The 22055-nt window shown below is 36.7% G+C and overlaps 1 protein-coding gene across 6 annotated transcripts in view; it reads left to right on the plus strand.

Annotated features, from left to right (window-relative positions):
- MFSD14B (major facilitator superfamily domain containing 14B) overlaps positions 1-22055 on the plus strand; it is an 84950-nt gene that overhangs the window by 24676 nt on the left and 38219 nt on the right. For 4 of the 6 annotated variants that reach the window (XR_005020269.1, XM_036855020.1, XM_036855025.1 and 1 more), the window contains exon 2: positions 7215-7310. Coding sequence is in view for 4 of the 6 variants with exons in the window: in XM_036855020.1 (XP_036710915.1) it covers positions 7215-7310 (96 nt within the window). In the remaining 2 variants the exon portion in view is untranslated. Of the gene's footprint in view, positions 1-2950; positions 3024-7214; positions 7311-22055 lie in introns of those variants that run through there. The other 2 variants (XM_036855023.1, XM_036855024.1) reach the window with 2 other exon arrangements.

The raw sequence follows: 22055 nt of genomic DNA on the forward strand, positions 1-22055 counted from the left end.
TAGGAGTATATGTGCAATGATTCATTGGTTTGTTGCTGTGTCCTACTTTGAATGAAATCCAGGGAGTACTTGTTTTGCACTGTGGCTTGTTTTGATGACTAGTTACAAGCTTCTATACTATAGCCAGAGTGATGTTAAACCTCTAGTCATGTCTCCTTAGGAGAGAATCACAGTAGGCTTAATTAAGAGAGCTAAGACTAGAAGTTGTTTTCCTTTTTAAGCAATATAATGTTAATTCCTCATATTAAAAAAATAAAATCAGTGCCTACTGTTTCTTAGGACAGGTAGTATACAGTCTTTTAAACAGAATGCTATGGACCATGCCTTTTATTTACCTATAAGCTAACTTTCAACATGCTAGGAAAATCATCACTAAGTTAAAAACTCCCTGCATTTAGCACCCTGGAGCACCCTACATGTGAGAGGAAGCTCAAAGACAAGTCTAGACCTACAACTGCTCTTGGCTCTTTCTATTTGAAGTTTACGTTTGAAAGAAATAGGTCTTAATCCATATGGATGCCTCATCATCTTTAATCACACAGGCTTCCATTCCTTCCATTTACAAATGCTCTTTTGGGGTCCCTTACATGATTTTGAATATTCCACATGCATATATATGTAAATGTATGTATATATGCATTTTTCTTTAATTGTGGTAAAATACACATAATACAAAAATGGATAAGATGGTAAATTTTAAGTGTACAGTTCAGTAGTATTAAGTATATTTGCATTGTTAATCAACAGAACGTTTTCGTCTTGCAAAACAAACTTATACCCATTAAACAACAATTTCCTCTTTCCTTCTACCCTGGCCTGTGGCTTTGGCATCCACCATTCTACCTTTTGTTTGTGTTTTTGGGTTTTTTAAAATTTTTATTTATTTTTTGGCTGCGTTGGGTCTTCACTGCTGCACGCGGGCTTTCTCTAGTTGCAGCAAGCAGGGGCTACTCTTCGTTGCAGTGCGCGGGCTCGGGCTTCTCATTGCGGTGGCTTCTCTTATTGTGGAGCACGGGCTCTAGGCACGTGGGCTTCAGTAGTTGTGGCGCACGGGCTCTAGAGCTCAGGCTCAGTAGTGGTGGCGCACGGGCTTAGTTGCTCCGCGGCATGTGGGATCTTCCTGGACGAGGGCTTGAACCCGTGTCCCCTGCATTGACAGGTGGTTTCTTAACCACTGCGCCACCAGGGATGTCCTGTACTTTTTGTTTCTATGCGTTCTACTACTCTAGATACCTCATATTAGTGGAATCAAAAAGTATTTGTTTTTTTTTGTGACTGGTTTATTTCACTTAGCATAGTGTCCTCAAGGTTCATTCATGTTGTAGCATGTTTCACATGCTTATATTTTAAGTCATTTGTCACCCATGTTCCCCTGCTTCCGAACACCACTGATACTGTGAAGTGTTGTTTTTTGTTTTTTGTTTTTTTGTAGTCTAGCGTTCAAAAAATGATTTCTCAGACATTTGTGGTTGCTCTTTCTAATCACAAATGTCTGTAACACATATAGTGACTACACAATCTACTCTTTTAAATAAAATAGTAAAAAATGATGTTTGTGATGAAGGGTAATCTCACATTTTTCATTGAGTTATGTTTGGACTAAGGATGATATTGGAGAGCTACAAAAGAGAGTCAAAAATAGTCTTAAGAGTTTAAAATTAATCATGAGGGCAAGGGGGTGGGGAGTTGTATCAGTTTCTATTTGCTACATAAGGAACTACCCCGAAATTCAGTGGCTTAAAACAAGTATTCTTTGGGTTAGCAATTTGGGCTAGGCTCGGTGTGGGGTTCTTCGCTGGATTTTTTTGGAGTTACTCATACTTCTTTAGTCATCTGCAGGCTTGATTGGAGTTGGATGATCTCAACTCGCCTTGCCCCTGTATCAGGCAGTTGGCAATGGCTATTCACTGTTTGGTCTGGAGGGCCTCATATGCTCTCATTCTCTTATGCCTAGATGGTATTTCTTCATGCGGTCTAGAAGGCCTCTGAAGGCCTACGTCAGAAGTCTGTGTTGTTACTTTACCTGATATCTGTTGGTTAGATCAAGTTGTTAAGCCACCCCAGATCTAGGGAAGTGGAGAAATAGACTCTACCTTTTGATGGAACTGACAGCACAGTCATGTTGTAAAAAGGTTTTGTGTACAGGAATGGGAGGAATCTGTAGCTCATTTTTTGCAGTCTTCTACAGGAGTAATAGGATAAGATTTGTATTTTAGAATGATCACTCTGAGTGTAGTGTCAAGAAAGATTTGGAGGGGGCAGTGAAGAGGAGTCAAGGCAGAATCATCATCTGTGGGAGAGATGGTAATGTGAGTGTGTAAAAACATCATCACACACTTTTCATCGTCTGCTTCTAAACGTCTCAAGATGTTCCATACTGATTTATAAAGAGGCAAAATGGAGAGGGGAGACATTGAACGGATCCAGAGAGGCTGCACTAGATAATGTTCAACTGGAAATAATCAGTTAAGCTTTGGTAAATACTTTCTAATTAGCTCATAATTTAAAGGAGAAGCCTGTGTCACTTTTTTCATCAGCATACTAGCCACCAAGAGCTTAGGAAGAATTGGAAGGAAAGCAGATTTATTTTTGTCACCATCTCATATCCAGTTGCCCACACAAAGTTCCCACCATACCAGGGCCCGGCTGTCATGCCACATTGGTATTTGCTAGGGATGAATGATAATTCAATTAAAGTAGTTTATGTAGAGGTGAAAGAAAGTGTTTGCATTTTAGAAGAGATGTTTGTTAATTTAAACAATTTCTCACTGACAGATGTAAGCTTTTAATGTTTGAACAAAAGGTGGGTTGTCTATTTTTTGCAAGGTGTTAAAAATAGCGTAATTATATAATGATATATGCACACAGACTAAAGTGTGTACCTGTTTTTATATTTAATCAGCATTGCAGCCACATGGATCTCTTTTCCAGTGGTCTCCGTAAATAGAGCTTGCCTGGGAAAGAAGCACTAAATCACAGAAATTGCAAATGAGAAATAGGGTGGCCCTCCTATGCTTCCTACTGTGAGTGGTTTTTAGAGGGTTTTTTTGTTTTGTTTTGTTTTTAATTCTTGTGTGCATGATGCTTGATAAACAAAATGAATGATTTAAAAGGAATAGTTAGGCTGTTTGTTGACATATTCACTCGCAGTTTGAGAGCAGTTTCTTTGCAGTGTGGGGTGGGTAACTATCAGAATTTCCACCCAAATAATTTGGAAATTATTAGTAAATGCATATAACCCATTTACTTTTTTAAAATTTATTTTTGCCACCACTTCTGCTTTTGTTTTCATGCTGTAGATTTTAAAACAGATTACAGATATCTTCTTATTTCAAAATTTAATACATTAACATGTGACTCTAAGGTGTGAAGATTTTTTAAAAAGTCTTACTTCAGTACCATTATTACAATGAGTATAAGTCTTGAGTATCATTTAATACTCCATTTTCAAATTTCCATGACTGTGTTGATGAAAAATTAATCAGTCGATCTAAGAAAGAAATGGAAAATTTTGAGCCAAATTTGAGGATTATAACTGGAAAGAGCATCTCAGAAAACTCTGAGAACTGTTTGGCCCATCAGAAGTCAAGACACAGTTATATTAAGCTTTTTTGAGACAGAGGGTTGTCCGTCAAATGACATATTATTGACAGTTCACATAATCCAGATCTGAGTGCCATGTGACACCTATCAAGAAAAAAATGTTATCTTTAAGGAGTTGTCTTAGGAGAATGTTGTTCTTCACGGTTGAGGGGAAATTTCTGCTGATGGGGAAGGTTTGGTTGATGCATAATGCAGATACACAGTCCACAGTGGGGGGGGGGCAAATGGTAGAGAAAATTTTTTATGTTTAAATTTTTCTTGTCTTGGCATAAAATACGAATTTTATTTCACAGTTGACTTAATTTTTTTCCAGTTAGTTTGAGTCAAAACCCAAAGCGCACATATTGCTTTTGGTTAATATTTCTTAAATTTGTTTTAATCTATATACTAATGTAGTATATGGTTCCTCCCCGCCCCCCCCATACCGTTTCTTTGAGGAATATGGGTCATTTTTTTCTACATTCTGGGCTTTGCTGTTTAAAAGACCAGAGAAAAGACATTAGTCTCAGAAGAGCTCCTTCTTCTATATCATGTGTATTTTGTCGAGTGCTTGTTATATAGAGAGAAGGGCTATTTGGGATACATCTCTGAACAAAACAGACAAAAAATCCTTTTCCTTCATGGCATTTACATTCCCATTCCAGGGGAGGTAGACAATAAACAGAATGAAGTTTGTTGGACATCTTCTAGAAAACAATAGAGCATAACAAGGGAATAGGGGCGTGTAGGACCAGTTGGATGTGTTAGATGTGTGGCCAAGTGCAGTAGGAGCCAGGGAGGGTGGAGCAGAGGAGTAACATCTGATTTACATTTAAATGGTTGCTCTGGCTGCCCTGCAGAAGGTGAAGGAGCTAAGATGGAAAGCTATTCTGTAATTGGCACAATTACAATGGCAGAGTTTCTGACTCTAGTGGCTGGAACAACTGATGCAGAAGGTCTCCTCACAGGCAGAGGCTGTGAGGCTGACGAGTTGCTACCATTTCCATTCACTATTCTATTGATAAAGGACTGATGAAACTGAAACCTCACAGCTCAGATGGGATTTGAACCCACAGGCTGGGATTCGAACCCAGACTTGAACCCACTGTCTTTTAATTGAGATCACACACCTGGTCTCAGGATTTAATGATGCTCAGGTTCTTTATGTCTTGTCACAGAAAGAATTCAGTGAGAGACAAAGTGATAGGTAAGAAGTGGATTTATTTAGAGAGATACACATTCCATAGACAGAATGCAGTTGTCTCGGAAAGTCAGAGCAGCCTAGGGAGAAACACTCCACAGACAGAGTGTGGGCCATCTCAGAAGGCAAGAGGCCCTGAAATATGGGGTGGTTAGTTGTTACAGGCTGGGTAATTTCATAGGCTAATGAGTGGGAGGATTATTCCAGCTATTTCAGGAAAGTGACGGGGATTTCCAGGAATTGGGCCACGACCCACTTTTTGGCCTTTTGTGATTGGCCCTGGAACTGTCATGGCGCCTGTGGGTATGTCATTTAGCATGCTAATGTATTACAGTGAGTGTATACTGAGGTTCAAGGTCTAGTGGAAGTCGAATCTTCCGCCATCTTGGACCTAGTTGGTTCTAACCAGTTTATGCTGTATCCAAGGCTATGTCATTCTTTTAAAGGTTGTGCTCTACCCCCTTCCCTCCTGTTTTGAAACATGGTTTGAAGGTTGGGTTATATTAAAGATCTTTTTTTTTTAATTGTTTGATGCTTAATTGGTTCTTTTTCTTTTAAATTTTGTAAAATGCTTTCTGTTTTGCAAATGTCTTATTTAGTGGCATTTAAAACTACTTATTATTAGACATTGCAAAAATCTAGAAATTTACAAGTTTGAATTTTTAATAACAATTGTTCTTGGCCTGTTTTGAAAATTTTCAAAACCACAAAAAATTAAAAGAATAATAAAATGAATAGTCATTCCCTTCATCTAAATTCAACAATTTAACAAAATTAAATTTTGTGACATTTGCTTTAGAAAGTATATATGTACCTTTTTTTTTTTTTTTTTTTGCCAAATCATTTGACAAGTTGCAGTAACATTAATGCTGTTGCAGGAAAGCTAGTGGGGAGTGAGAGGATCGTCACCTCCCATCTCAGGCGAGTCCCTGGGACAGCCACCAAGTGTGGGTTCTTGGCTTTGCACAGGAAAGAATTCAAGAGCAAGCCATAGTAAAGTGAAAGAAAGTTTATTCAGGGAGAAACACACTCCATAGACAGAGTGTGGGCCATCTCAGAAGGTGAGAGAGGCACCAGGGTACGGGGTTGTCAGTTTTTATAGGGGTGGGTAATTTCATAGCCTAATGAGTGGGAGGAGTATTCCAGCTATTTTGGGGAAGGGGTGGGGATTTCCAGGAATTGGGCCATTGCCCACTTGTTGACCTTTTATGGTCAGCCTTGGAACTGTTATGGCACCTGTGGGTGTGTCATTTAGTGTGCTGATGTGTTACAGTGAGCAAATACTGAGGCTCAAGGTCTAGTGGAAGTCAACGTGTCCGCCATCTTGAACCTAGTTGGTTCTAACCAGTTTATCGTGTCCTCAGGCCATGTCATTCTTTTAAAGGTTGTGCCCTGCCCCCTTCCTGTCTCAATGCCAAATGATTATCTAATATGTAGTACATATTCAGATTTTTTCCTCTTGTCTCCTTTTTATCCGGGATCCAGTTCAGGATCCCCCATTTGTTTTTTATGACTCTTGTTTCCTTTAATTTGTACAAGTCTCCTACCTTTACTTTGGTCTTTTATGACATTGACATTTTTAACGAGACCAGGCCAGTTGTCTTGTAGAATGTTTCACAATCTGAATTTGATCATTTCCTCATGATTAGATTCTAATTAAACCATGCAGATGTGCTTTTACCTTTTGAAGTCTTAAAAATATAAGCTTAGGAATAATGGGGGTTTTACAAAGTCTTTTGTAAGTATCACCTCCAGTTATTACAAAATGCTAGTACAGCACTTGATTTTGTAATAACCATTGGCACAGAGTCAAAGAACATTAAATTGAGTGGACTTTTAGGTTTTATCTCCAGAAGTCATAAACTGCAGAAAACTAGCAGAATAGGCACAGTTTTCAAACAAAACAGAAACAGAAAGCTGGATTTTGACACCTTGAGGTATCAAAGTGTGTTTTCAGATTTGACCTAGTCCTTATTGTTCTTCCCCCACCTCCTATCATTTTAAGTCATCTATGCTGCCCCTGAAGCGCTTGAGCATATGACCCCCTGCCTACCTCTCTCATGTAGCAAGGGAAACTTCAGGCTTAGAGAGGCCAAATTGCTAAGGAACACGTAATTCGTGTGTTCAGACAGAATATTCAGGTCCTGGAACTCCAGTCTCTTGAAGACGCAGTTGATTTCCTACCAGAGTTCCAGTGATTTGCATTGATGGGACAAGTAGAAAGTCTCATCAATGGCACCTTCCATGATTAGGGAAGATGAAGAAATCAGGGATACCACAGAATTAAGTTTTATCTTAAATAATATAGGTAGGTCCTAAGATTATTTTATACAGTTTGTGTGTGTGTGTGTGTATGTTAGATACCATTTTAGGATAATGAGTTTCTTATAGCCGTTTAGTATTTTTCATAATAATTTCCTTCCTTTTTTAGCTACAAGGCTTTGGCCGACCAAGTGTACACCATGCTGCTATTGTCATCTTCCTTGAATTCTTTGCATGGGGCCTATTGACAACTCCAATGTTAACTGTAAGTATTGCTGAACTAGGTCCTTGTTTATGAGAGCAGAGACATTGTTAAGCATATGTCCCCAGAGCTATATGTCTAGGTATGTGTTTGAGAGTAGCTCTTGACAATAATTTAAGACTGTTTACCGTTGGGTTGTTTCCACTGTGTAGACTGTGAACCACCTGCAACAAAATACCTGTTTATTAAATATTCCTGGGTAGCAGGGCCACTCCCAGAATCTTGGGAGTGCTGTGAATGAACTACAGTCTGTATATTTAGGAAAATCTTTAAGAAGTCTTTAAGAAATTATTGCAAAGCTTTGTTGAAGTTTGTAACTTACTTTGTGTGGGTGTAATGACCTTTGACTTAAGAACATAGTAATAGGAGATTGGTAAGTACTGTGTAACAATGACAGTGATGAATGTATGAATGTCCTGATTTCTGTTTTTGATAGCTGACCTACAGCCATTTCTTTGTAGAAACCATTGAATTTCTTAGTAAGAACTTGGATGTTTGATATATAGTGTGGTTAGAGGGAAGGGAGATGCTGAAGAAAAGATTGGGGTGCAGATTTTAGGTGCCTAGTAACTACTTAACACTTAAGTTTTAATAAAGGTATTTTTTAATTGGCCATACAGTTCAGTTGTCTTAAATTGTTTTTTAAAAATCGTTGGCTAACCCTTCCCAATCACCATTTTGCCTTACCAGAGAATCCCTTTGGGTTCAGATAAACTTTGTTCCCAAATTAGGCAAATTAGAAAATAGAGAACTTTAGAGGATGACTATTAGCCTTACATATGACTTTGCTGTACCCTTTTTAAAGTTTTTAATTCTTTTGACACATTTAAAATTACATTTTGGATGGAACAAGTTAAAAAACTGCCTGTGTTTTTAATCCTCTATTTTATTCTTTTTCATTGCATTTCCTTTTTCTTCATAATGCATTACTGCAGGAGGTAACTGGTTATTAGTTAATGGGAGATAAGTGGTCTCCACTTTAAGTTTCATGAAATCCTGCATGCTGTGTGAATCACAGTCTCTAGTGCCTAGGGCTGCCTGGGACACAGTTTATGCTCAACGTGTATTTTCTTTGAACAAATGTTTGTGTTGCGGGCACACACATAATGTGTTGTCAAGTTATTGCTTCTCCAAGACATATTTTTAGTGTAAATATAGACACATCAGGCTGCTCATTTTAATAAACTGTTATAATAATAATTTTTAATTAATTTTTAATTTTTGGCCCTAGTTCTCTGATTTTTTTCCCCACAGTTTCTTTAGCTTACAAAGTTAAGAGTTTCAAAATAGTATTTTTCTGATGCAGCCCGTTGCCTGTAATTGCTCAATGTAGAAGTAATCCTGTAATCATTCTTCATTTGGGAAGAATTCAAATTGAAATGAAGAATGCTTTAGTGTTTTTTGTTTTTGTTTTTGTTTTAAATTTATTTATTTATTTATCTATGGCTGTGTTGGGTCTTAGTTTCTGTGCGAGGGCTTTCTCCAGTTGTGGCAAGCGGGGGCCACTCTTCATCGCGGTGCGCGGGCCTCTCACTATCGCGGCCTCTCTTGTTGCGGAGCACAGGCTCCAGACGCGCAGGCTCAGTAATTGTGGCTCACGGGCCCAGCTGCTCCGCGGCATGTGGGATCTTCCCAGACCAGGGCTCGAACCCGTGTCCCCCTGTACCGGCAGGCAGATTCTCAACCACTGCGCCACCAGGGAAGCCCCTGCTTTAGTGTTTTTGATACCATGTGAGAAATTCTAAAACCTCCTTCCAGACGGTTAAAATCCTTGGGCCTTTTTGACCCTAGACCAGATTATCAGATCCCTTTTAAATTTGATTAATAAGTTAATGGACTAATTAATGCACCTTCTTCCTTCTTACTGCCCAAAGCAGATAATTTTCTTAAGGTTACTGTGTCCCTGTTAGACCCTGCAGTGCAGTCTTAGAAGCCAGCTTAAATGCTGCTTTACTGCCTCTTCGCAGTTCCTGAGCAATTTTGCTTCTTGCAAAGATTTGGTTAAAAAGAAATTTATGTGAGGAGTACAGAGTTACTAGCGTCACTCTACAGTGTCATAGAAGAAGTGTTGTTGAGTTAGTAGATGTGCTTATTCTCATTCTCTAAGCCCTTGGTGTTGCTAAATTAAGCTAAATGTCCTTTACTTTCCTATCTCCCCCAGATTTTACACCACAGTTTGTTAATAACTCTGTTTCTTTTTTGACATGGGGGGACTGGTTCATTCCTTTTGAAAAGAAAGATCTCTTTTTTTTCCCCCCTTGCTGTAGCTAGTGGGCAGCATCTGTCCTGTTTCCAAGGCAAGAAAATACAGTCTTGAGATGAGGATTTGGAGATACAAAACAGTACATACATATTCATATATTGTCCAGTCTGACTATCTCTGCATCCTAGCATTCATTAGGACCCTCTGTTTGAAGTAGTGTAGAACAATTTACTTCTTCTTAGTCATTTTCTCTGAGATTTGTTGCCTGTCTCATGTGGCCATGTCGTAGAGTACAGCTTTAGTTTGCTAATTAAACACCATCAGAAAGGTCTCCACCCCTAATACACTGAAGCAAAACTGCAAAGTTGGCCTTACACAGTGACCTTAACCTTCTAGTAGTACTATTAGTTCTTCGTACATAAAAATGACCTTTCTCTTGTCTTACATCCCTGCCTGACATTCTACCCTCTAGTCAAAATGTGCGTCCTTTTAGAGGGCCTGATCTCATTTTAATATAAATGAAGTAATCTGATTAAGTTTAATTAAAAGTCTTTAGGTATATTTAAATAGAACACTTATTTCAATAAAGATATACCTTAATATTAGCTCTTGTGAGTGAAGAATTTTAGTTTTGCAATTTGCAGATTTTCTTTTGTAAGCTCACCTTCCTGGAATCCTGATAGAGATTCAAGGACTCAGTATTCCCTGGTACACCATCTTCTCTCTGTATGGTGGTCTAATAATCCAAAGAATTCTCTTTAAACACTTCCCTGCCGCATTCAGTTTTCCTATCCCTTCTTACTTACTCTCAAAATATGTTTTCATTTAACAAACATGTATTCTATCTCATCAGCCCCTTATTTGCTCCACAGTCCAGCGCTTCTGCTTCCTTTGCTTTAATCAGTGTTTCCTCTTGGGAGTTGAGGTGTATGGAATGGATAGGGCTGTTTGTCAGGCATTTGGGGCATAATACACAGGCACTTTGAGGCATGATTTGCTCTGCACATGAAAAGGAAGTAAGTTCTAACTATAGTCACATGGACACTGTTTGCTTTCTGGATTCATAAGATTTTCCAGGCTCATTTTTATGGTTTTGACAGGTTCCTAATGGTGTTTTGACCAAAGTACCCAGAACCTACCCTCTTGTGTGTCATATAATTATTAAACTAAGTAGCATTCACTAAAGGTATCTATAATATATGATGACAGTATGTTAAATCTTTGCCTTCTTTTGCCAAGCTGACCGTTATGATATCATGAGTATTAGCTAATTAGACGCAATGACCTTTGTTTGGCATTTATTTCTGTCCTATTTTTGTGTGTTGTATGTTGTATTCTGTAGCATGCTTTCATATCTATAAACTTGTGAATGCTTAAAAAAAAACAATGCTGATTTCCAACTTATCTAATTAATACAGTTATAAGAAGAGTTGACATGGAAATACAAGGAAACTGTTGGTGGGTCTCTTCGGCTTAAAATTTGGTATATAAAATATTTAGTGTGCATTTTGGTTTTTTCATAGATTTTTCAGCATTTTAATATATCATTATATTGTCTGGCATCCATTGTATCTGATAGGAAGTCAGCTGTTAATAAGTATTACTGTTCTGTTGATGTCAGGGGGTCTGCAAACTATGGCCCACAGGCCTAATCTGGCCTACTGCCTGTTTTTATGTGGTCTGTGTACTAAGAATGTTTTTTATATTTTTAAAAGGTTGGAAAATATCAAAAGAAGGTATTTGGTGACACATGAAAATTATATGAAATTCAAATGTAAAATTTTGTTGGACCATGACAATGCCCATTGAATGTGACAGCTTTTGTTCTACAATGGCAGAGTTGAGTAGTTGCAACACAGACAGTCTTACCTGAAATATTTACTATGTACTGTATGTTCCTTTATGGAATAAGTCTGTCAGTCCCTGCTGTAAGTGGTAATTCATTTCCTTTTTCTTGCTGCTTTAGAGATTTTCTCTTTGTCTTTCAACAGTTTGACTATGCTATAATGTGTCTAGGTGTGGATCTTTTTGTGTTACATTTTTTTTGGCCATGCCCCGCAGCTTGTGGGATCTTAGTTCCCTGACCAGGGATTGAACTTGCGCCCTCGGCAATGAATGCTCAGGGTCCTAACCACTGGACTGCCAGGGTATTCCCTTTTTGTGTTAGTTTTACTTGGGGTTTGTTTGGCTTCCAGGGTCTGTAGATTAATAATTTTTATCAAATTTGAGAAGTTTTTGGCCACTATTTTTTTAATATTTTTGCTCCCCTTTCCTTCTCTTTTGGGACTCTCATTATACTTCATAATGTTTCACAGGTCTTGGAGGCAAAGTTCATTTTTTTTTTTTCCCCCAAAAATTACTGTCAGACTTTTGACTTTTGATATGACAGGAGGTCAACAAATTCTGTCCTAATAAAGCTGGACAAAACAGTCAAAAACAACCATTTCAGTGCTCTGGAATTCAAAGGCACACAACAAACTGAGAAGCATTTATTTATTAAGCTACTGAACTTCAGGCAAGAATAGTGAGTTTGCAGTTCTGAGCTATATCCTTTTGCTATAATTGTAACTGTGAGTATAACAGTTTCTGAGTCCTGTGAATCCTTTTAGCAAATCTCTGAAATCCATTCTATTGTTGATGGACATTTGGGTTTACTGTGTTTGCCTATTACAAATACTGCTTTTGTGATATTTCTTGTATATGTCTTATCAGTTAAGGTGTATACATTTTTTCTTGTTTCTTGTAATACCTAGGAGTAAAATTGCAGGGTTTTGTTCAATTTAGGTATATACTGCCAAAAGTTTTCCAGAGTGGTTGAATCAATTTACCCTCCAACAAGCCAGGCTCTACATCTTCACCCACAGTTGGTATTTCATTTTAGTCATTCTGATGGGTACAGTGTGGCCTTAATTTGCATCTTCCTAATTATCAATGAAGTTAACCCCCTTTATGTATATTTATTTGCCCTGTGAATATCTGATAATATTTTTTTTCCCTCCTTGGATTGCCTTTTCACTCTCTTAATAGTGTCTTTTTATGAACAGTAGTTCATAATCTTTACATAGTTCAGTTAACTGATGTTTTTCTTATGTTTGGTTGCTTTCTTAAAATCATGATAAAGAAACTTTCTTCTTCCCCAGAGCTTTATTGGTTTATTTTACACACACAGATCTACCATACATCTAGAAAAATATCACTGTATTTTATAGTGGTCAAGATTCATTTTGGTTCATATTAATATATAGTTGAACCAGCATTATTTATTTAAAAAATCTTTCTTTCCCCACTGTATGTGTCAACTTTGTCATAAAGCAGGCAGTCATATTCATATGGATTTGTTTCTAGGTTTTGTATTCTATTTGTGTATGTATCCTGTGTCGATACTATGCTGTGTTGATTTCCATAGCAATATCTTGATATCTTATATAACTTTCATAGCTTGGTTCTTCTTCCTCAAGATTGCCTTGGCTATTGTAGGCCTTTTCTATATCCATATACATTTTGTAGTCAGCTCTTCAGTATTCACAAAATAACTTGCTGGGAATTTTGATTGTTATTGCATTACTACAGATTAATTGAGGGAGAACTGACATCTTTACACTATTGAGTCTTCTGATCTACATGGTATATTCTCCTTTTATCCAGTCTTTAAAACTTTCTCTGAATAATGTTTTACATTTCTCAGTGCATGAATTTTTCACGAGATTTATTCCTAGGTATTTGGGTTTTGATGCTATAGTAAATAATGTAGTTTTAAAGGTTAATTTTCTAATTGTTTGTTGCTGGTACATAAAACAATTTGTTTTTGTGTCCTGACCTTGTGTTTAGTAATTTTGCTAGATTCACTTATTAATCCTTATAGTTTATCTATAGGTTTTCTACATATTCATATCTTTTGTGAATAATGACAGTTTTTAACTCATTCCAATCCTTTTTATTTCTTTTTCTTTCTTTGTTGTATTGATTATGACATCCAGTGTAAGGTTGAATAGAAGCAGTCATAGCAGGTTTCCTTATCTCATAAATGACATGAAATTCTAAAATTCACCACTAAGTATGATGTTTGCTGTAGATTGTTTTTATAGACACTCGTTATCAGAGAAAGGAAGTTCCCTTCTGTTCCTGTTTTGCTTATTGTTAAAATGAATGGGTGTTAACTTTTATCAGATGAAGTTTCTGCATATAACCAGATAATTAGATTTTCCCCTTTATTCTGGTAATGTGGTCAGTTATATTGATTTTTGAATATTAAGCCACCCTTGTATTCTTGTAGTAAATTCCACTCAGTTATGAGAAATATATAATTTAAAAAAATATCACTGGATATGATTTACTAGTATTTTGTTCGTGTCTTTGCAACTATGGACACAATAGAGATTGGAGTGTAATTTTCTTTTCTTGTAATGTCCTCATCATGTTTTAGTATTAAGGTTTTGTTGGTCTTATAAAAATTAATTTGGAAAGGGTCTCCTCTCATTCTCTGGGAAAGTTTGAGTGAGATTGCTGATATTTCTTCTTTAAATGTTTGGAAGAATTTGGTAGAGGCTGAAGCTTTTTGTTCTTTTGTTTATTTTAGCAAAGATTTTTAATAACATTTAATTTTTTTAATGAGGTGTGACTATTCAGATTATGTATTTTTTCTAGTGTCTGTTTTGGTAAGTTGTGTTTTTCAAAGAATTTTTTCACTAAATGTGTAAGAGTCTAGTTTATTGGCAAAAAGTTCATAATATCTTCTTTCCTTTTTTTTAAATTGAGGTCTAATTGACGTATAACGTTAGTTTCAGGTTTACAACATAATGATTTGATGTTTGTATATATTGCAAAATGATCACCACAGTAAATCTAGTCAACTTCCATCACCATACATAGTTACAAATTTTGTGTGTGATGAGAACTTAATTTTAAGATATACCTGCTTAGCACTTTTCAAATATGCAATACAGTATTATTAACTAAAATCGGTATGCTGTACACTACATCTCTATGACTTATTTGTTTGGGGGTTTTTTGTCCTTTTTTATTATTTTTATCAGAGTATAGTTGCTTTACAATGTTGCATTAGTTTCTGCTGCACAACAAAGTGAATCAGCTCAATGTATACATATATCCCCTCTTTTTTGGATTTCCTTCCCATTTAGGTCACCACAGAGCACGGAGTAGAGTTCCCTGTGCTATACAGTAGGTTCTCATTAGTTATCCATTTTATACATAGTAATGTATATATGTCAATTCCAACCTCCCAATTCATCCCCCCTCCCCCCTTGGTATCCATACATTTGTTCTCTACATCTGTTTCTGCTTTTCAAGTAAGTCCATCTGTGCCATTTTTCTAGATTCCACATATAAGCAATATCATACGATATTTGTCTTTCTCTTTCCGACTTACTTTACTCTGTATGACGGTCTCTAGGTCCATGACTTATTTATTTTATAATTGGAAGTTTGTACCTTTTGACCCCCTTCATTAATTTGCCTACTCCCTACCCCCTTGCCTCTGGCAGCCACAAATCTATGAGCTTGGTTTTTTGTTTTTGTTTTTTTAGATTCTACATATAAGTGAAAGTATACAGTATTTGTCTTTCTCTGTCTGACTTATTTCACTTAGCATAATGCCCTCAAGTTCCTTCCATGTTGTCACCAATGGCAAGATTCCATTCTTTTTTTATAGCCGAGTAATTAATGTTCATATATATATATGTATATATACACACATACATACACAGCACATCTTCTTCATCCATTGATGAACATTTCAGTTGCTTCCATATCTTGCCTACTGTAAATAATGACGTGATGAACACAGAGGTGCATAAATCTTTTCAAATTAGTGTTTTTGTTTTCTTCAGATAAATACCCAGAAGTGGAATTGCTGGATCATATGGTAGTCCTATTTTTAATTTTTTGATGAACCTCCATACTGTCCTCCAGTAGTTGCTGCACCAATTTACATTCTCACCAACAGTGCACAAGGGTTCCCCTTTTCCCACATCCTCGCCAACACTTGTTATTTCTTGTCTTTTTGATAATAGCCATTCTAACAGGTGTTAGATGATATATCTCATTGTGGTTTTGATTTGCATTTCCCTGGTGATTAGTGATATTAAGCATCTTTCATGTACCTGTTGGCCATCAGTATGTCTTCTTTGGAAAAATGTCTGTTCAGATCTTCTGCTAGTGATATTAAGCATCTTTCATGTACCTGTTGGCCATCAGTATGTCTTCTTTGGAAAAATGTCTGTTCAGATCTTCTGCCCATTTTTTAATCAAACTGTTCTGTTTTTTGCTATTGAGTTGTATGAGTTATTTATATATTTTGGATATTAACCTATTATAGTTACATGATTTGCACATATTTTCTCCCAGTTACTAGGTTGCCTTTTCATTTTGTTGATGGTTTCCTTTGCTGTACGTAATCTTCATTCTTGTTATTAGTAATTTGTGTTTTTTTCCCTTGGTTAATCTTGTTAATAGTTTATCACTTTTACTAAGCTTTCAAAGAAGTTATTTTTGGCTTTGTTGATTTCCATTATTGAATGTTTGGATTTTATTTCATTGATTTCTCTTTTTTAAAACATTACATCATTTCCTTATTTCTTTGGATTGGATTTGCTGTTCTTTTCCTAGCTTCTTTGTAAAGAAGCTTAGAACATTGATTTCAGCCCTTGTTTGGTTTTCAGTTATATGTATTTAAAACTAAATTCCTTTCAAGCATTAATATTGATATACATATAATTCATGAGGTTTAATTTATTGTATCTTTATTATCATTTAGTTCATTCTTTTTTCTAATACTTCTTATAACTTTGAATCACGGATTATTGGAAGTGTATTGTCTAATTTCTAAACATTTGGGATTCTTCTAGCTTGCGTTATTAGAGAACATACTGTGATGAATTGTTTCGGTTCTTTGAAATTTGTTGAAGTTTGCTTTATATTCTAGTATATGGTTAATTCTGATAAATGTTCCATGTGATCTGAAGAGAGCAAATATTTTGTGCTTGGAACAGTGTTTTATATATGTTAACTATTTTGAGTTAATTATGTTTGATGCCTTTTATATAATCACTGAAGTTTTTTTTTTTTAAACATCTTTATTGGAGTATAATTGCTTTACAATGGTGTGTTAGTTTCTGCTTTATAACAAAGTGAATCAGTTATACGTATACATATGTTCCCATATCTCTTCCCTCTTGCATCTCCCTCCCTCCCACCCTCCCTATCCCACCCTTTTAGGTGGTCACAAAGCACTGAGCTGATCTCCCTGTGCTTTGCGGCTGCTTCCCACTAGCTATCTATTTTACATTTGGTAGTGTATATATGTCCATGACACTCTCTCACCCTGTCACATCTCACCCCTCCCCCTCCCCATATCCTCAAGTCCATTCTCTAGTAGGTCTGTGTCTTTATTCCCGTCTTGCCACTAGGTTCTTCATGACCTTTTTTATTTTCCTTAGATTCCATATATATGTGTTAGCATACGGTATTTGTTTTTCTCTTTCTGACTTACTTCACTCTGTATGACAGACTCTAACTCCATCCACCTCATTACAAATACCTCCATTTCATTTCCTTTTATGGCTGAGTAATATTCCATTGTATATATGTGCCACATCTTCTTTATCCATTCATCCAATGATGGACACTTAGGTTGCTTCCATGTCCTGGCTATTGTAAATAGAGCTGCAATGAACATTTTGGTACATGACTCTATTTGAATTATGGTTTTCTCAGGGTATATGCCCAGTAGTGGGATTGCTGGGTCATATGGTAGTTCTATTTGTAGTTTTTTAAGGAAACTCCATACTGTTCTCCATAGAGGCTGTATCAATTTACATTCCCACCAACAGTGCAAGAGGGTTCCCTTTTCTCCACACCCTCTCCAGCATTTATTGTTTCTAGATTTTTTGATGATGGCCATTCTGACCGGTGTGAGATGATACCTCATTGTAGTTTTGATTTGCATTTCTCTAATGATTAATGATGTTGAGCATTCTTTCATGTGTCTGTTGGCCATCTGTATATCTTCTTTGGAGAAATGTCTATTTAGGTCTTCTGCCCATTTTTGGATTGGGTTGTTTGTTTTTTTGTGATTGAGCTGCATGAGCTGCTTGTAAATCTTGGAGATGAATCCTTTGTCAGTTGCTTCATTTGCAAATACTTTCTCCCATTCTGAGGGTTGTCTTTTGGTCTTGTTTATGGTTTCCTTTGCTGTGCAAAAGCTTTTAAGTTTCATTAGGTCCCATTTGTTTATTTGTGTTTTTATTTCCATTTCTCTAGGGGCTGGGTCATAAAGGATCTTGCTGTGATGTATGTCATAGAGTGTTCTGCCTATGTTTTCCTCTAAGAGTTTGATAGTGTCTGGCCTTACACTTAGGTCTTTAATCCATTTTGAGTTTATTTTTGTGTATGGTGTCAGGGAGTGTTCTAATTTCATACTTTTACATGCACCTGTCCAATTTTCCCAGCACCACTTATTGAAGAGGCTGTCTTTTCTCCACTGTATATGCTTGCCTCCTTTATCAAAGATAAGGTGACCATATGTGCGTGGGTTTATCTCTGGGCTTTCTATCCTGTTCCATTGATCTATATTTCTGTTTTTGTGCCAGTACCAAACTGTCTTGATTACCGTAGATTTGTAATATAGTCTGAAGACAGGGAGCCTGATTCCTCCAGCTCCATTTTTCGTTCTCAAGATTGCTTTGGCTATTCGGGGTCTTTTGTGTCTCCATACAAATTGTGAAATTTTTTGTTCTAGTTCTGTGAAAAATGCCAGTGGTAGTTTGATAAGGATTGCATTGAATCTGTAGATTGCTTTGGGTAGTAGAGTCATTTTCACAATGTTGATTCTTCCAATCCAAGAACATGGTATATCTCTCCATCTGTTTGTATCATCTTTAATTTCTTTCATCAGTGTCCTGTAATTTTCTGCATACAGGTCTTTTGTCTACTTAGGTAGGTTTATTCCTAGATATTTTATTGTTTTTGTTGCAGTGGTAAACAGGAGTGTTTTCTTAATTTCACTTTCAGATTTTTCATCATTAGTATATAGGAATGCAAGAGATTTCTGTGCATTAATTTTGTATCCTGCTACTTTACCAAATTCATTGATTAGCTCTAGTAGTTTTCTGGTAGCATCTTTAGGATTCTCTATGTATAGTATCATGTCATCTGCAAACAGTGACAGCTTTACTTCTTCTTTTCCGATTTGGATTCCTTTTATTTCTTTTTTTTCTCTGATTGCTATGGCTAAAACTTCCAAAGCTATGTTGAATAATAGTGGTGAGAGTGGGCAACCTTGTCTTGTTCCTGATCTTAGTGGAAATGGTTTCACTTTTTCACCATTGAGGACAATGTTGGCTGTGGGTTTGTCATATATGGCCTTTATTATGTTAAGGAAAGTTCCCTCTATGCCTACTTTCTGCAGGGCTTTTATCATAAATGGGTGTTGAATTTTGTCGAAAGCTTTCTCTGCATCTATTGAGATGATCATATGGTTTTTCTCCTTCAATTTGTTAATATGATGTATCACGTTGATTGATTTGCGTATATTGAGGAATCCTTGCATTCCTGGAATAAACCCCACTTGATCATGGTGTATGATCCTTTTAATATGCTGTTGGATTCTGTTTGCTAGTATTTTGTTGAGGATTTTTGCATCTATGTTCATCAGTGATATTGGCCTGTAGTTTTCTTTCTTTGTGACATCTTTGTCTGGTTTTGGTATCAGGGTGATGGTGGCCTCGTAGAATGAGTTTGGGAGTGTTCCTCCCTCTGCAATATTTTGGAAGAGTTTGAGAAGGATAGGTGTTAGCTCTTCTCTAAATGTTTGATAGAATTCGCCTGTGAAGCCATCTGGTCCTGGGCTCTTGTTTGTTGGAAGATTTTTAATCACAGTTTCCATTTCAGTGCTTGTGATTGGTCTGTTCATATTTTCTATTTCTTCCTGGTTCAGTCTCGGCAAGTTGTGCATTTCTAAGAATCTGTCCATTTCTTCCAGGTTGTCCATTTTATTGGCATAGAGTTGCTTGTAGTAATCTCTCATGATCGTTTGTATTTCTGCAGTGTCAGTGGTTACTTCTCCTTTTTCATTTCTAATTCTATTGATTTGAGTCTTCTCCCTTTTTCTCTTGATGAGTCTGGCTAATGGTTTATCAATTTTGTTTATCTTCTCAAAGAACCAGCTTTTAGTTTCCTTGTTTTTTGCTATTGTTTCCTTCATTTCTTTTTCATTTATTTCTGATCTGATCTTTATGATTTCTTTCCTTCTGCTAGCTTTGGGGTTTTTTTTGCTCTTCTTTCTCTAATTGCTTTAGGTGCAAGGTTAGGTTGTTTATTCGAGATGTTTCCTGTTTCTTGATGTAGGATTGTATTTCTATAAACTTCCCTCTTAGAACTGCTTTTGCTGCATCCCATAGGTTTTGGGTTGTCGTGTCTCCATTGTCATTTGTTTCTAGGTATTTTTTGATTTCCCCTTTGATTTCTTCAGTGATCACTTCGTTATTAAGTATTGTATTGTGTAGCCTCCATGTGTTTGTATTTTTTACAGATCTTTTCCTGTAATTGATATCTAGTCTCATAGCGTTGTGGTCGGAAAAGATACTTGATACGATTTCAATTTTCTTAAATTTACCAAGGCTTGATTCGTGACCCAAGATATGATCTATCCTGGAGAATGTTCCATGGGCACTTGAGAAAAATGTGTATTCTGTTGTTTTTGGGTGGAATGTCCTATAAATATCAATTAAGTCCATCTTGTTTAATGTATCATTTAAAGCTTGTGTTTCCTTATTTATTTTCCTTTTGGATGATCTGTCCATTGGTGAAAGTGGGGTGTTAAAGTCCCCTACTATGATTGTGTTGCTGTCGATTTCCCCTTTTATGGCTGTTAGTATTTGCCTTATGTATTGAGGTGCTCCTATGTTGGGTGCATAAATATTTACAATTGTTATACCTTCCTCTTGGATCGATCCCTTGATCATTATGTAGTGTCCTTCTTTGTCTCTTGTAATAGTCTTTATTTTAAAGTCTATTTTGTCTGATATGAGAATTGCTACTCCAGCTTTCTTTTGATTTCCATTTGCATGGAATATCTTTTTCCATCCCCTCACTTTCAGTCTGTATGTGTCTCTAGGTCTGAAGTGGGTCTCTTGTAGACAGCATATATATGGGTCTTGTTTTTGTATCCATTCAGCCAGTCTGTGTCTTTTGGTGGGAGCATTTAATCCATTTACATTTAAGGTAATTATCGATATGTATGTTCCTATTCCCATTTTCTTAAATGTTTTGGGTTTGTTATTGTAGGTGTTTTCCTTCTCTTGTGTTTCTTGCCTAGAGAAGTTCCTTTAGCATTTGTTGTAAAGCTGGTTTGGTGGTGCTGAACTCTCTCAGCTTTTGCTTGTCTGTAAAGGTTTTAATTTCTCCATCATATCTGAATGAGATCCTTGCTGGGTAGAGTAACTTTGGTTGTAGGTTTTTCTCCTTCGTCACTTTAAGTATATCCTGCCACTCCCTTCTGGCTTGCAGAGTTTCTGCTGAAAGATCAGCTGTTAACCTTATGGGGATTCCATTGTGTGTTATTTGTTGTTTTTCCCTTGCTGCTTTTAATATGTTTTCTTTATATTTAATTTTTGACAGTTTGATTAATATGTGTCTTGGCGTGTTTCTCCTTGGATTTATCCTGTATGGGACTCTGTGCTTCCAGGACTTGATTAACTATTTCCTTTCCCATATTAGGGAAGTTTTCAACTATAATCTCTTCAAATATTTTCTCAGTCCCTTTCTTTTTCTCTTCTTCTTCTGAGACCCCTATAATTCAAATGTTGGTGCATTTAATGTTGTCCCAGAGGTCTCTGAGACTGTCCTCAGTTCTTTTCATTCTTTTTTCTTTATTCTGCTCTGCAGTAGTTATTTCCACTATTTTATCTTCCAGGTCACTTATCCGTTCTTCTGCCTCAGTTATTCTGCTATTGATCCCGTCTAGAGTATTTTTAATTTCATTTATTGTGTTTTTCATCATTGCTTGGTTCCTCTTTAGTTCTTCTACGTCCTTGTTAAATGTTTCTTGCATTTTGTCTATTCTATTTCCAAGATTTTGGATCATCTTTACTATCATTATTCTGAATTCTTTTTCAGGTAGCCTGCCTATTTCCTCTTCATTTGTTAGGTCTGGTGTGTTTTGACCCTGCTCCTTCACCTGCTGTGTGTTTTTTTGTCTTCTCATTTTGCTTATCTTACTGTGTTTGGGGTCTCCTCTTCACAGGCTGCAGGTTCGTAGTTTCCGTTGTTTTTGGTATCTGTCCCCAGTGGCTAAGGTTCGTTCAGTGGGTTGTGTAGGCTTCCTGGTGGAGGGGACTAGTGCCTGTGTTCTGGTGGATGAGGTTGGATCTTGTCTTTTTGGTGGGTACGTCCATGTCTGGTGGTGTGTTTTGGGGTGTCTGTGGCCTTATCATGATTTTAGGCAGCCTCTCTGCTAATGGATGGGGCTGTGTTCCTGTCTTGCTAGTTGTTTGGCATAGGGTGACCAGCACTGTAGCTTGCTGGTCGTT

Source organism: Balaenoptera musculus, chromosome 6 (genome assembly GCF_009873245.2).
Source record: "Balaenoptera musculus isolate JJ_BM4_2016_0621 chromosome 6, mBalMus1.pri.v3, whole genome shotgun sequence".
In the NCBI taxonomy this organism is placed as follows: Eukaryota; Metazoa; Chordata; class Mammalia; order Artiodactyla; family Balaenopteridae; genus Balaenoptera; species Balaenoptera musculus.